At 39.6% G+C, this 16286-nt stretch overlaps 1 protein-coding gene across 6 annotated transcripts; it reads right to left on the reverse strand.

Moving 5' to 3' along the window:
• Positions 1 to 232: 232 nt before the first annotated feature.
• LOC146718445 (tropomyosin alpha-1 chain-like) lies at positions 233 to 11039 on the reverse strand. 6 transcript variants are annotated; one of them, XM_085451588.1, is made up of 10 exons: positions 10800 to 11035; positions 9912 to 10037; positions 7752 to 7885; positions 6588 to 6705; positions 6369 to 6439; positions 6213 to 6288; positions 6032 to 6094; positions 5658 to 5727; positions 4964 to 5042; positions 4523 to 4589 (listed from the first exon to the last, which is right to left on the reverse strand). In XM_085451588.1, exons 1-10 carry the CDS (start codon positions 10911 to 10913, stop codon positions 4586 to 4588), a joined length of 855 nt encoding a protein of 284 aa, XP_085307714.1. In that variant the 5' UTR covers positions 10914 to 11035; the 3' UTR covers positions 4523 to 4585. The 6 variants fall into 6 exon arrangements, with proteins under 6 accessions (XP_085307732.1, XP_085307756.1, XP_085307714.1 ...); XM_085451606.1 differs by lacking the exons at positions 4523 to 4589; positions 4964 to 5042 and adding an exon at positions 233 to 896 and having other exon boundaries at positions 10800 to 11039; XM_085451613.1 differs by lacking the exons at positions 9912 to 10037; positions 10800 to 11035 and adding an exon at positions 8640 to 8786.
• Positions 11040 to 16286: the final 5247 nt, after the last annotated feature.

Here is a 16286-nt window from a genome sequence, read left to right on the forward strand (position 1 = left end):
TTTGCTAGGAAAATGAGAAACAGCCTGAACTCTTGTATGTAAACTTTCTTGAAGTGGTTTTCAGAGTTCTCCAGGTTTCTTGATGATCCCACACTTCTTCAATAATGTTCAAGTCCAGGTTCTGAGGATTCATCACTCCAAGACCTTGACTCCTTGGAAGCAGGCAGTCAAGGTCTTGGGGGAAACTCAAGCTTCTTTCTTCCAAGAACAATTAACAATTGCAACAGCCAGGTTGATTCGCATATTTATTTATGATTTGTACATCTCCAAGATAAAAAACAAAAATGAGTGTTTCAAAAAGAAAACACCTACATAGATAAGTACGCCACAAGTATTTAGTTTGCTTAGTTGAAACAATATAATGAGTTTCGCTACTGTGCTAAGAATTCCTTCCTTGCTAAACTGGAAGAGAATATCACTTACAGTGAATACATTTTTACAATACAAAAAGAAACTAACACATAAGCAACTTTACAAAAGTACACATAATAAAAGTCCCTTTCATAACCTTGGCTTAAATTATGGCTTCATTCATGACGATCATGTGCAGTATATTCCCCAAAAAAGTGCAAATTCCCCACACGTACATGTAAACAATTAAAGATGTACAGTAAACTTTAAATGACCTTTGACTACAGTGCATAAAGGAAACTGTAGATGAGCTTCTAACTTGCGCAGAGCTTGTGTCTTCAAGATGCCACGGTCAGAGGAGACAAACACAAGCTCCAGCTTTGCGTGTAGCAGTCATAGTCATATGGGAGCCAGCCATATTCAGAGCAGATGAGGCAATGTGAGGAGGGGAACAGAGCTAGGTCAAAGGTTAACCATCTCCATTAGAGTATGATCCAGCATCTGCTTTATGCTCAGGCCCTCTTCTTTAGCACGTGTGAGTTTATCTGTTAATATAGCATTGCATCAGTTAAAATCCAAAAAAAAGAAAGAAAAACAGTTGCAAGAGACACAGAATATAGTCAGACAAAGGTTTACCTCAGGTACAGTGACAAACATATGCTGGATATCGTTACATACCCCAGTATATATTTTTTTTTCCAGTAAGAGGTCAGCACTTATTAGCGGAGTCGATATCCTCAAGTTATTTAGATTTTCTGATATAACTAATCAGATTTGAACTTTTATTTAAAGTATACTAGAAATAGTAAAAACTCACACTATTGACAGGGCTGTGGTCAAGAATGGACGTGGTGAGTTTATGCAAGGGGGGGGGAAGCTTTCCTTTTTTGTAATATATGATTTGGCAGTGGAATTGACCAAAGTATAAAACCCTAGCACTTTTGAGGAAAAAACTGAAAACTCTAAGCACTAATAATTGTCTCCTTTTACTATTGGACCAGTATCACTTTACTTTTATTGTATATGCACACTCCACGTCCTTTTTTCTTCCCCATTCACTTAGACAAATTACTGACAGATCATACAGGGGGTACTGTGAAATCTGTTATTCACATCTTCCTTACCGCCAACACTTCCTTGTTGCTACAGGTGAATCATATGATCAATCTCCTCCTGTGCTACGATTAACAAACAGTTCGCCGCTAAATAAAACTGCACACCTTTTCTTTGAAGTTCTCTTTATCCAGCTACACTGTTTTGGCTTAAGCTGCTATGTCCTGAGGATATATAATGAAACTAAATGTTGCTTGCCTTGCTTTAAGCATCACAAGGCAAGCAACATCTTGCCTTGTGATGCTTAAAGCGCCCCAAAATAAACATTGGGAAAAATTCAGCTGGAATGTTTCTTTCCTGAAGTCACAACCCAATTATTTGGCACTTTTAGCATCGCAAGGTGAGCACCATGTAGTTTTATTATATTCTTGGAGAAGGCAGACATCTCTACAGATAACTATGAGGTTTGTGGGAACAGTTCCCAACAAAGCACTTCGCTCTCAGACTGCAGGCTTACTTGTTGTTCCTAGAATTTCTAAAAGTAGAATGGGAGACAGAGCCTTCAGATATCTGGCTCCTCTCCTATCAAATGAGCTCCCAGTTGAAGTTTGGGAAAAAAACTCTTTACTTTTAAGATTACATTTGAAAAACAAAATTATTTTGAATAAAGCTTTAGTTATTTATACTGCTACAAGTTAAGGCTGCTGGAGGACGTCCAATGACGCACTCAGGATTTCTTCACTTCCCTCTTCACCCCTGATGCATTTACATGCCACTATTGTATACCATTATTTTTCCATCTAGTCTCTCTTGGTGCGTTTAGTCATCTTTCTCCTCACACCCCAACCAATCACAGTATGCTGCCATCCTCCCCAAGATCTCCCTGTTAAAAGACAGTTCCTTTTCCCTATTGTCACAGAGTGCTTCCTCAAAGGGAATTGTTTGATTGTTGGGGTTTCCCTCTAATCTTCAGGGCCTTTACATTATAATATTTAGTGCTTTAGGTGACTGCTGCTGTAAACTAGTGCTACATAATTGAATTTATTAAATTATTGCAATTCATAATTAAAATGTGAATGCTTCGCTGAAATGCTACAAGTAAAAACTACACACCTGTCCAACCATCCATCTCACCCAAGTACAAAAAGGAAAATCTGGGTATAATCCAAGTAATTTTAAAAGTGATGATATTTGTTCAGTCCATTGCAATATTCCAAGGCCTCCTTTTCATGGATAGAAGCACATATTGCAGACCAGATTTCAATTATGTAGCCCTGACAATAACTGAGAAAATATATCAACTGAATTTCGTCCCTCTCCTGAACCTGTGTAACCTTCCACTTGAAGCAGTTATTGGAACATGCATGTGAAAATCTCTCACTTGTATTCCCACTTTTTTGAAAGCGTAACTTGTTTTGTTTTTAAGACATAACTGCTGCTGTGTATAGTTATTTAAATAAACAGTACAACAACATTCCTGGTGACTGGAATTTCAGAAACATTAAAGCATACAAGATTCCCTTCCAGTTTATGCCTCGTTTAGAGCTACTCTCAGTTCATTGGTGAGAAGACGATTTTTCTCAAGCTGCTTGTATAGGTGGTCTTGACAGTCAGAAAGCAGGTAGGAGAAAAAGGAAAGACAAAGAAAGGAGGTTAGTATAAAGAGTGACGCTTTGAAGGTAATCACAAAATAAGTTTGTTGATTTCCTGACCTAATGAACACAGAAGGCTCAAGAAATATGTTTTTGTTTTTTTAAAGACAGTCATAAGCCTGCCATCTTGGCTAACCACAGAAAACTCACACACTACTGGTTTTACAAACACCGTTTCCTTTTCACTGCTTATTAATTACTTAGACTAGAATGATAAGACTGCAACCACCTTGGGATTAGTTAGGGGACAAAACAACACACACTCACAAATAGAAAAATAATGATGATGCACATGTTTGTACTGGATCTTTTTGCATCTAGCTGCAGCAGCCACTTTCAATCACCAGAGAACTGCAGAGGTCACCTGATGAGAGTTAACCTGGTCCAACTCTGACTGCAGACAGTTTGTGCAGCCTGTACCAATGAACACATCTTATCTGCGCAACAATGTCACCTCATTGAAGCAGTGGACTTGACTCAACCGGTTGGCACCTAGTTGAACTCTGTGTATATTCCTATATAAAGGGAACATTGCAGAGCATGTAATTCTACAGTTAAATTGCCATTCTGTAGCAACTATGTCACCATTTGTGGGGAACTTTCTATTTCTACTTTAAATCTATGAGGTTCGATCTGCATGCAATTAGTTCATGTGAACTACTGTGACTATGACATAAGACATTTGGGCCACCCCAAACAGCCTTACAATTTTGTGGCCAATCCCATTCGAGTTTCAATAGATTTAATTTAGCAAGTGAAACTAAACAAATCTTATCCTACTCAATTGTTTATAATTTACAGTCGCATTTCTCTGCAATAGCCCCTGTGACTGTATTAGCATTCTTTAAATTAAAGAATTAAAAATAAATAAATAAATAAATAAAATAAAATAAAAAATCTATAGTAGTAGTTTTAGTGACCATGTCTGCCAATACTGGCTTGGAGTCTAGTTGATTTGCTATTTAGACCTACAATATGAGGAGTGTTTATTTTTTGGTTTTATTTTTTTGGCTACGTTCACATCTGCAAACACTCAATGAGTATTGAAAATGTTAACTTGCTATTTCTAAAGTACATCAACTGCATTTAACTACAGCTGAATCTGAAGGTGTGAGGAAGCCTTAAAACAATAAAATATAAAATCCCCAATCAGCTGATTAAAAAATTGAATACAATTCACTGCCACTACAAGTAACTCAGGAGTTTATTCAAAAGCTACTAAACAGTATAAATTAAAACACAAAGAAGGTAAAACAATAACAAAAAAGGACAAATGGAAATGAAGAAGCATTGCGAGAGAAAAAGAAAAGGATGACATAGATGGAAAAATGTTTATTTTATATAAAGCAATGTGGCTCAAAGGTCTGAAAGACAGATGGACAAATGTACTCCAGCAGCCAAGGCCCAATGTGCAGTACTGCCAGGGCAGTAAAGAAATAAATAGACAAAGGAGACAGAAAGTAGGGCTGTGCTGCACAGGAGAGAAAGGATGATGCTCAAGCAGCTTCTGGAGTGAAGAGTGTGAGAATTTAGCTGTGAACAAAAACAAAAGAACAAAAATGTTGGAGGGAGAAATAAAAGAATGAAAACATATGACATGAGAGAGAAAAATGGATGCAGAACTAAGAACTGAGACAGGGAACAAGCTCTACTAAGTAAGCACTCATGTTAAAAGGTCTGCAAAAAAAAATTGTATTAAAATATATATATATTTTAAAAGAAATCAAACCTGATTAGGTCACTCATAAATTAGTGTTAGACAAGCACGGAAGGATTTAAAGTTGTAGTTTAGCAGAGTTAAGTCACGGCACTCAAACATGCCACAAGAGGGCGCTACTGTATGTTGTTGCTGTGGTTAAGGAGATAAAGCTCTAAGACAGCACGGAAACAAGCGTGTTGTGAATTACATGGAAGTCATGTCGTTGAGGGCGTGGTCCAGCTCCTCGCTGATGGCCTTGTACTTCAGTTTCTGGGCATACAGCTCATCTATAGAGTTGTAATTATTATAGAGTGGCAGTGAGGGGGCAGTGAACAGAAAAATAACAGCGTCAAGAAATGAAAGCCAAAAGAAAATGCAAACTGAGGAACTGAAATAAAAAGGCAGGACAGAAATAGGAAGGAACATGAACAGCTGCTGACACCGTGTCAAATTCCTGAGGAGTCACCGAGAAACTGCCTCACATGTTCCGTGACCCTGTGAACACTTCTCGGGGCTAGCTGGCCTTGAACGCTCAATACACCACCATGCCAAACTGTACTGCAGTGAGAAATGTTGATGCTAACATGAATCATATCATGGCAGGTTCTGCTTATTAGTTTTGTTTTTCTTCTGGCAGACAACTGACAGTGTAGATATTTGTCCTGGGGATTATTTAACAACCTGCTGACCAGATAAATACCTCAAACAGCCCCACATGAGAGATTTGCCTTTTATTAGTTTCCCTTTCAGAAACCAGGACTCTACTTTAGACGAAGACTTGTCACTGGGTTGCTTTTTGCATCAATAAATTTTGTAATAAGAGTAACAGATGTTTGCTTATATGGAAAATGAACATGAAACGCTGCACCAAAGACTAAAAACCAAGTGTAAAACATTCATACCCTCAAGGTCATCAATGGTCTTCTCCAGCTTGGCAACTGATCTCTCAGCGAACTCGGCACGGGTCTCAGCCTATGTGGAGGACAGCAATAAAACATTGGTAATGTAAACCTCCTAATGGAAATTAATAACCACAGCCCCAGAGGAAAGGAAGCCCTTAAGTATGAGTAAAAAATATATACACACACACACACACACACACACACACACACACACACACACACACACACACACACACACACACACACACACACACACAGCATATTTATTCAATTAAGTAATGCAATCGATTCAATCTTCAGTTTCAAGAGAAGCTTCTATTTAAAATTTAATTTAGGATACATAAACGTATGACTCACTGATAACTCTAACTCACCTCCTTTAGCCTGTCTGTCAGGACCTTGATCTCCTCCTCGTACTTGTCCTCCTTCTGTGAGTACTGTGGTTACATACACAGGGCAGAGTCACTCAAATATACAAAACATGAAAATGCAACAAAAATAAGTTTCAAACAAACTTTATAGGTTTATACTATGAATATTTGTCAATAATCTTACCTTTTCTGCCTGGGCCTCCAGAGACTTCAGGTTGTTCTGCACAGTTTTCAGCTCCTCCTCAAGCTCAGAGCATTTGCTGCAGAGTTATGGTGTGATTAAACACGTAGAGAAAAACCACAGAAAACAAGAGAGGTGTGAGGAAAATGTGATCATTACCTCTCAGACAGCTCAGCACGCTCTTCTGTACGTTCCAAGTCACCCTCAATGATCACCAGCTTACGGGCAACCTGAAGTCACAACTCCTTAAGTTTAGTCCCACACTAGCTTAACACATTAGTGCATCCTATACTGGTCAGACATGTCAAGCATTGCATCAAAGTAAATAACTGAACAATTGTCAAAGTTCAGGGTGCACTGAACAGCTGAGAAACTCGCCTCCTCATATTTGCGGTCAGCCTCCTCAGCGATGTGTTTGGCCTCCTTCAGCTGGATCTCCTGCAGCTCCATCTTCTCCTCGTCCTTCATTGCCCTGTTCTCAATGACCTTCATGCCTCTGAGGGAAGGGAAGTGGTATAAGGTGAGTCTTAGTAATGTTTACACTATGCGTCATAGAGGAACAGGAAATTCCACTCTTAAAAGAAACATTTAGTGCAAAGCATATGGATCATACCAATACCTTGTATTAGTGAAGTAGAGATAAAATTAGAGAGAGAGAGAGACCACTACATGACTATATGGACAAAGTGTCTAAATACTTAACACACATCCTCATCTGTCATGTTCTGCCAAGCACATGGCAACTGTCTGAGAGGATAAGGATGAATTGAATACCAAATGAAGCACAACACAAAATCATGGGCATGAACCGGAATAACGTTCTATTAAATTTCCACAGGTGTGGATTAGCCACTGATCAGGAGCTATGCATTTTCGATCATAAAGAAACAGTAACCATCTCAATATTATAATATTACACAAAGCAACAATTAAATTAAATGCAATTATTTAAATACCTGCACATTTGTGAAGAGTGATACAATACAACTTCAAGCCACCGGTGGCAGCAGTGAGCCCAATCTTAAGTGACACTCAAAGAGCATGTGTCATGTGCAAATGTTTGGTTTTATAATATAATAAAGTTTAGCAAAATCCAGTATTAAAGCGCTTCATACTTAAATTTCCATTTATGTTTAATGCTTTTAACTCACCTGTTCTCAGCTGCATTTGAATAAAGCACCAAATCCACACTGTTTAACTTTTAAGCTTAAATTTCAAAACTTACATTTTAACTACTGATTTTATTTACCTTTCCTTCCTCTTTTTTCCAGTTTAAATCATGCTTTCTGTTTTTTAATGTCTCTGTAAAGCACTTTGAATCACCTTGCTGTTGAATTGTGCTATATAAATAAACTTGCCTTGCCTTTTAAAAGTTAGCAACAACAAGAGACTCAACGCAGGATTTTCTTTTCCGAGCTTGTCTTAACCCTTCTTTGTCACCCTTTTTCCATTACAGTACTCTGCAAATGAGTATGAATAATATAAGAGGGGTGGGAGAGCGGTGCCCGTTTAGTGCCAGTTTTCCAGATGCAAAATACCCACCTCTCGCTCTCATCAGCAGCCTTCTCAGCCTCCTCCAGCTTGGTCAGAGCTGTGGCCAGACGCTCCTGAGCACGGTCCAACTCCTCCTCAACCAGCTGGATACGTCTGTTCAGGGAAGCTACATCACCCTCAGCCTAGGAGAGCACAACACCAGTCATCTACAGGCACAACAAGTTTATTCATTTAACTGAAATTCGTGTGTTATGTTTGGCTCTGCAGGCTTTCAGCTGCTGTGAGATCTTAGGCAGATAAAATAACTCATGCTCTCCCTGGAGAGATTGGCCTGGGTCAGCTTGTCCAATAGAGGGATGCAGGTTGTTTATGTACATTTTCCAACACCAGTTAAAGAGTGTGCGTCATTTCTCTTTTTCTAACACATTTTATTCTAACCTTTTTTTTTTGGTTAGAATACAACAGGATTTCTTAAAGGACACAAACTTATCCACCCTCTCTGGCGTTTTCCCAGCCAAACCTGTAATTTCGTGGCTCGCTGTGATTTAGTCTTAAACAAATTAGCTAAACGGCTACGTTTTGTTATGTCGCAAGGTGGATAAATGGAGGTCCCTGTGCCTAAACTAGCCAGTCACACAAGGGAGGGCTTTATCTCACTGGACCTGCGGTGTTGCGGGGCTGCTGTGCCGTTAGCTTACTTGAAAAGGACCGTTTTGTTTATTCGGGATCTACCGGGTGGAGTCCTTTCGCATCCACCCATCCCTTACTCACATCCATCGGTGGGCTAATTTCAAACTCGCCAACCTGCTACCTGTTTTCGACCATATACCGAGGCGGTCTGGGCCTACTTAGCAACCATGCTTTTTGACCAGATTTACTCCTAATGCTCTGGGCTCCCCGGGGACTAATTGTCTTATAGAGTCATTAGCCGCTTACTGCTTCCCTCGCACTCCTCTCCTGGTTCAGGTCCCGCTGTAGTAACGCCGCCCGGTCCTCCGCCGCATCGGCCTGCTCCTGCAATGACTTGATTTTCTTTTTCACCGCTTCCAGGGAGCTCCCACCGGCCATTTTTTTGCTCTGTTTGTCTCAGCTAAGCTAGTTTTCTCTCCGTTTTTTGCGTGCTTCCCCACACGCAGACACAAGCACACTTGGAGATGCGGCGCGTTTGATCCCTGCCCCCACCGCCTTTAATCAACCGCTGATGAGGATTGGGACGTGCCACCAACCCCGGAAGTAACTCATTTTACTCGAAAATAGTTGAATAAATTTAGTGAACTGAATATGTGGATCATAATTATTAGTAATGGTCTTTTAAAATATTTATCAAGCCATTTTAATGCTTTTTGGCTACGACAAAACTACATTATGAACCAGTTAGTTTAAGTGCGTCCCCTACTGCTAATTTGAGCTAAGCCTTTCAAAATCACAGTTCCAAACATCAACTTAATCTAAAGACAGCAAGAGAGTGCCTTAAATCACTTATACACACATAATACACACATTATAAGTTTAATTATTCGGACAGTGTTATTAATGTTCTCGATATTCATAATTGTGCTAATTAGACCTGCAGAACTTTGTCTTCCTGCACTAAACTGGCTTAAAGAGCACAGAAGACACCCATGCTCTATTGTAGTCTATAATATTCAAATATATTGCTATGTTTATACTCTGTCATTAAATCAGTCAACATGAGTCTATCTCACGGATGTTAAAAATTTTGTTGCTGCTGCTGACGTCGTCTCTGCTCCTGACGTCATCAATTAGGCTTTATTGGCGTAAGAATGAACGCTGCCAATAAACTGGTAATTTCATCTGGGTTGAGTATAACCGCGGAGTACGTTCTGTGGCCAACAGGGCCACAAATCTGTCAAAATGCACTTCATAATATGCTTGTAAAATACACGACTGAAATCAGACACTGGCCCTCAGATTCGTCCAAATGGTGGTGGAACGCAACGGTAAGCCAGTGAGCTGTGACTTTACCTTATACAGCACAAGAGCTAAATTTAACTATCCATATATTCTTATGAAGCCCACAACTCTCTTATAATTGATTAATGCATAACTTAAGCATTAGGGTGTCTGTTTCATGGCTGGTGATCTTAGTTTCCAGACGGGACTCAAAAGGAGTGTATCAAGGTCATATCAATGGTCATATCATTAGGCAGTGGGTGCGCCAAATGGGTTCCTTCGGCCCAAACTCACATCTGTGGCTTTCTTCTCTGCGAGCTCCAATTTCTCCTGGGCCTCCTTCAGGGCTTCAGAGTATTTGTCCAACTCATCCTCAGTTGCCTTCAGCTTCTTCTGCAGTGCTACCAGGTCATCCTCAAGCTGGTACGCAGAGAAACGAGAAGATTTTTATTTACGTGAGGATGATTTTCTCAGATTAATTCTCAACACAAACAACGCGGAATCAAAACACGCTTTTATTAATTAAAAAAGGGACACACACATATATATTTGTTACTAAACGAATGAATTTCTATTAAAAGACTATTATTTCTATTAATTACTATTATTTAAGGATTTCTTAAATGATAATAATAATGGATTGGATTTATATAGCGCTTTTCAAGGCACCCAAAGCGCTTTACAATAACACTATTCATTCACACACTGGTGGAGGCAAGCTACAGTTGTAGCCCAGGGTAGCTGTGGCTAGGTAAAGTGGGAGGTAAAGTGTCTTGTCAGTAAGGTAAAGTGTCTTGCCCAAGGACACAACGACCAGGACAGAGAGCCCAGGGATCGAACCGGCGACCTTCCGGTTACAGATGCGATTCCCAACCCCCTGAGCCAAGGTCGCCCTTGAAATTGAGATTTATCTCATTGCTTAACAGCATAACTAATGAATAAAGGATCCAACTAGAAATGTGCAGTTTCCAATCGTGCCAACCTCATGCAGTCAACATATGGAGTAAAGAAACGCTAAAAGAAAAGCTATTTTTAAGGTTATTATTTAAAAGTGATTTTTTTTAAATCAAATAATAATCCTCAGTGGGAGATCATCGGAAAGAATCATGCAGCGCCTTGCGCAACGTGCCAATGGCACTGCTGCGTAAAAGCATCAGAGCGAGTTTCACACTGGATGCCGACCTGTTTGCTTCTGTCCTCAGATGCTTTCTTATCTGACTCGGCCTGCTCAGCTCTGTCCAAGGCATTCTCCTTGTCGAGCTTGAGCATCTGCATCTTCTTCTTGATGGCATCCATGGCTGGTTAGTGTCGGCGGTCTCTGCGTAAACCAAACAAAAGAAACTGAATGAAGGGATCGGAGCGTCTGGACCACTCTGAACGCCAAGCTGGAGTGCGAGCTCGGTTAGTCTGTAGTGAGTCAAATATGTATTTTGGCTGGGCAGTTACTGGATACCGAATACAGTTTCGGAATGAACTACAGCTGCTTGCGAACGTGGAGACCCTTCTTTTTTTCCTAAATCTCTTCACTGATTCGCTCTTCCGAGACATTTGACCACTTCTATGACTATACATGGGGTACAGACGTCAGGAAGGCACTACCCTCTCACAGCAAGACGTCCACTCCTGTTTCTAACACCTTCCAAGTGGAAGTAAAGTGTCAGGACTCAAAGAGTAGTTCTCTGAGGGGGGTTATTTGGAATAAATGCGTTGGTAATGACGACTCAGTTAGCACCCAGAAGGATAAGCCACAAACTACAATACATGTGAGAAAATGTACATTTAAGACATCAACTGACGTTTATCCTATAATTATTTTAAAACCTACTTTTTACACAACAGAGCCAAACTGCATCCACCAAACTGGGCCAAAACCACATTTTTAATACCTTTCCAAAGCACTTTGTGGTTGTTTTTGCCTTAAAATTTGCTATATAAATCAATTTTACTTACTTGCTTACTTAATCAAACATTTTGTTCTGTATCCAGAAATAAACACTTAAAGAATTATGGTACCAGTTCTTGCATCAAAGCTATTCCCACAAAACAAATATATCTGATTGGTTAAGCCCCTGCGAAAGTTTTTCTCCCCTGGAGGGCTGTCATATTAGCCAGTATGGCTTGTTTGCTGCTCAGGGATCATTTCAGCAGCTCCCTTACAACATAGTTCAACATCCAAGCAGCAACCAGATAGGCTTTGCTTTCGGTAGAGTTCTATCATCAAGCCTGTCCAACTCTTCTCTGAGCTAATACATGCAAGATAATTCCAGCTCAGATTTGCCACAGTGGGTACAGTGGTGTGGACATACAGAAGCTCTGGAATTTCAACATCACCCCCTCCCTGCGCCTTAGTGAGAGTTCACACAGCCACTGGCACTGCTGCAGCTGTCACACACAACATACAGTCAGGACGGTTGAGGAATGATATTTTAACCTACTGTTGACTACAGTGATTGATTATTTGCATGTAAGAAGAACTGGACCCGAAAAAGAAAGTTGTGTAATACTGTATGAACATCATTGACCTCGTCTTACATCGTAACAAATAACAAAGCATTCTAAGAATATTTTGTCATCTCCTACTCGCCTTGTCCCTTATGCTATTTGTTGAGTGCATATTTTGGAATCTTGGTGCTTGGACAGCACCTGCTGGACTCTGTCCATGACCCCATACTCTTTACAGTCTGACTTTCAGAAGAGAGGCATCAAACACTTTTTAAACAAGCAAAGCACAAGCTCACCAAATGATTCACTGATACTGTATTTGATAAACCACAATTTTATTATGTGAATGATTGTTAGTTCACATGCTTAAAGAAGAGATTACAAGATCATTAAATAATTATGGTAAAATCTTGATGTTTTTAATTCTCTCCCTTTATCTCTGTGATGTACCTTTGCATTTTATTTTGTTGGTGATCTGGCCTGAAATCCTTCCTGTGGAGCTTTATTAAGGCAGTCAGCTGTCACTGTGTTGTCATTCTGCCATGTGTTTGTGGACAGTTCAGCAGCCAGGCAGGCATACCAGTCATACACAGAGATCAGAGAGGCTCAGGGTGCAATCCATGTCACCCTAGCACCCTGGATAGATAGAGAGACGAACATCGTCACATTGTACCTGTCCAACAAATAATGATTTCTTCAGGTTAGGTTAAGGGAATTTGAATCATGAGACAGAAATGTATTAATTTGATAATTAAGAATGATGTATTTTTTATTTCTTCTGATTTTAGCAAATATAGCTATTTTCCTCCATGGCCTTGATACACAGACAACATTTTCAGCCATTTTGCTATCAGCCAAAGTGATCATTTTCTTAATCACTTGGGTCCTTTTGACCTTTTGTTTTTACCACCAGACCTAAAATTAGCAGCACCATGGCTCAGTGTTTAGCACTACTCCCTCACAGCAAGAGGTTCCTGGGTTTGAACCTTCTGTGTGGGGGTTTGTACATTCTGTCATGTATGCATGGGTATGCACTAAAAGATGCATGCTCAGTTAATGGTTCCTGTCTGGGTCCAGGACACACATAGATAATTAATCCAAAAAGTTTCAGTTCAAAAAAGACTTTTAAAAAATGTCACTAGTTAAATTATATATTAAATGAGTGCTGTCAAACCTGTTAAAGCTTTAAGGCAGACAGGTGTGATAACTGAATCAAACCTCAGTGTTTCCAGAAGTCCCTACATGCAAAGAAGTGCATGGCCTTGTTACCATTATGTCGCAGTCCTGTGAAGAGCCGCATGTGAACTTTAAATGCTGCATGTCTGTGAAGGTTCTCAGTCATCCAGGTCATCGTAGTCAAAGGAGCTTGCAAAGAAAAGCGTCTGGACTTCTTTAAGTTGCTTGAAGACGTTTCACCTCTCATCCGAGAAGCTTCTTCAGTTCTAAGGTCAAATGGTGGAGAGTCTGGCTGATTGGGACCCACACCCAGTTTCACACCTTGGCTCAGGCGATTAGAGGATCATCAGGGGGTCCTTTTGTCCCTCTGTGGGGGGTCACTCCCACTAGGTTTATATCTGGGACTCTCCACCATTTGACCTTAGAACTGAAGAAGCTTCTCGGATGAGAGGTGAAACGTCTTCAAGCAACTTAAAGAAGTCCAGACGCTTTTCTTTGCAAGCTCCTTTGACTTTAAATGCTGCAATTTCATTTCATTAAGTGGTGATTGCTTAAGACCTGTTTGCTGTTGCGAGGCGCTCATAAATCTAAGCGCACTATGATTGAAAGATCAGCCGGGCTTATGCGCCATCTTGTAATTGACTTCTTTTATTTATGTACTTTTGTAACGCCAAAGGTATTCAGCAGTGTTTTTACAGTTTGGTGTCAGACCACAAATATAAACTTCGTCACAGATCTGTTGAGACGGCTGTGTAAGGAGCTCCCTGACAAACAAAAATAATAAAATATGGGAGTCTGGTGATGATATCACTGTGAATGTCTAGACTGGAATTTCTCACTTCCTCCTCAATAATTAAAAGATACCCACACATACTGCTGGCGTTTCACTTAAACCTGGTGAGACAAACTTAATGAAGCTCATCAAAAGGGTTTAGACAGATTCACATGTGAGGCCGTGCAAATGAAGGAGTGTGTATGAGTGTGCAGCGTTCTCATCACGGTAATCCATTTTAGTGCATCGGTGGAATAACACCACAAAAACCAGCTGATCTGACCCTAATCTTTTTATTGAAAAGAAAAGGTGAACGTGAGGTAGTGAATGTAGAGAGATGGGATGAAAGAGCAGATGAGAAGAAGGAGATCAAGATGCCGTTTGTCCCCAAGGCACCGCTAACTAACGACGGGTAATCTTACATTGAGCACAACTGAAGCGTCAAGACTTGCTATATAGCATGCTGTAGTCATCAGTAACTGTAGCTGACTTCAATTATAATTAGATTTAGGACATAAAAATAATGGATGAGCTGTCTTCTATCACCTGCTTGTCCACATTAAATGCAATGCCCTCGTCCTTTCAGCCAGGGTTTTTGCTGTCTTGTCCACAGCCAACAGGGCCTCTTGTTACAAGTCAGACCCACTGTTAACAGAAATGTTTTAGCAGCTACACAGTTTCAGATTTGTGCCAGATAGAAAAACACGAGGTATTTGCTTTAAAAGCTGATTTAGTGAGAAAATATCAGGGAAAAAAAGGACTCCAGGCTTTAAAACAGTGCCAGGAGCAGCTGTGTCACTGCAATTGACTTTGCCTCCTCAAATTTTAGTGCTGGACAAATTTAGCATAGGCTTCATTTTATAGTCCAGACTCAATATAGAGTCAGGTTTAGTGCTGACTCAGAAATACCAACTTGTCCTGACACAGACACTTAAAGAGACCTTGTTTGTTCGCCAGAAGTTACCCCTCTTGTTATTCACTTAGAGTGGTTTCACATTCTGCAGCTCCAACATCACACATGGATGCAACAGACATGATGAATCTGATGTTCTACATTATCAGCAGACTGTTAAATTCTGCTTTCTGTAAATATGATATCCCAATATAAAAGTCTTACAGTATGCTGGTAATAAACTTCTGGTAGAGTCCTTATATAGCATGATACTGAACCTCAGTGCATTTTAACTACACACTAAAACGAGTTCTTGACACACAGGATTAAACACTGCGTGGTCAAAGTTGAACGTGATATGTTTAAATTAGAAATTATTATTATAATTATTATTAATGGTCAAGAAGTACACGTACGATCTTATTCTCACCTAATTTGGTTAAAGATATTTTAATTTATGACACCTTTGATTCAATGTGTGTTCCAGATAAATATTATTATTATTGGCAGAGGGTTTTGCCAGAATAGAAGTGCAATCTTGGCAGCCAGTAATGATCTACGTGTGATCAGAGTTCTCAGATATATTCAGAGATAAACCATCAACAAGCTATATGACAAATTGGAGTAACTTCAGTACTTCAGTTTCTTTTCACAATAATCTTGTACTTTACAATTGAAACTAGAGCAAACTTTAGCCCACAAAAAATATTTTTTTGTTTCATAATGCAAATGTTTCTATTGTTACTGAACCTTCCTTTAAACAGTCAGAGAATAGAGATCCAGTGCATTTTACAAAATGTTTTAGTTTCTTTCAATTTTGTCCTCACTAAAAGCCCAAATGGACCGTTTCTGAGGACAGACTTTGGTGTCAGTTGTCTCCAGGAAGCTGCACTTTCAGCATACCAGCGAAAAAGATGTTTCGAATGTGAGGTTTTAGCAGTTGAGGTTAATTCTAAGTATTAAAAGTTTCTTTTTATTTACAAGAATATTGGAAATTATATGCAATTTTAGAAGTCAGAAGCCCTGCATGGTGTAACAATCACTCATGCACTCTGGATATAGCTGCACGCTCCCATGAATTGTGGAGTTTTATTATATCTATCACTCTATATATACACATCTCTCTATATATATAGTCTATATAAAGTCTGCATTTCAGTTACATATTGGCTCTTTGGTTTTGCAACTATACAGAAACTTGCAGATCTGACTGCGTGCACATTACAAGTAAAACAACCACACACATTTTTATTACATTGAAATGCTTTATTTTCAGTGAATACAAAAAATAGTTTTTATCGAGGCCAGATAAATATCTTTTATATTGTATGTTATCATTTACTTTTATTGTAGCGAATTCCTAATTTTATTTCTGTCAAGGGAAGGG

This window comes from Copadichromis virginalis, linkage group LG1 (genome assembly GCF_057382275.1).
Source record: "Copadichromis virginalis isolate Kocher_CV1m ecotype Utaka linkage group LG1, C_Virginalis_male_GT1.1, whole genome shotgun sequence".
Classification (NCBI taxonomy): Eukaryota; Metazoa; Chordata; class Actinopteri; order Cichliformes; family Cichlidae; genus Copadichromis; species Copadichromis virginalis.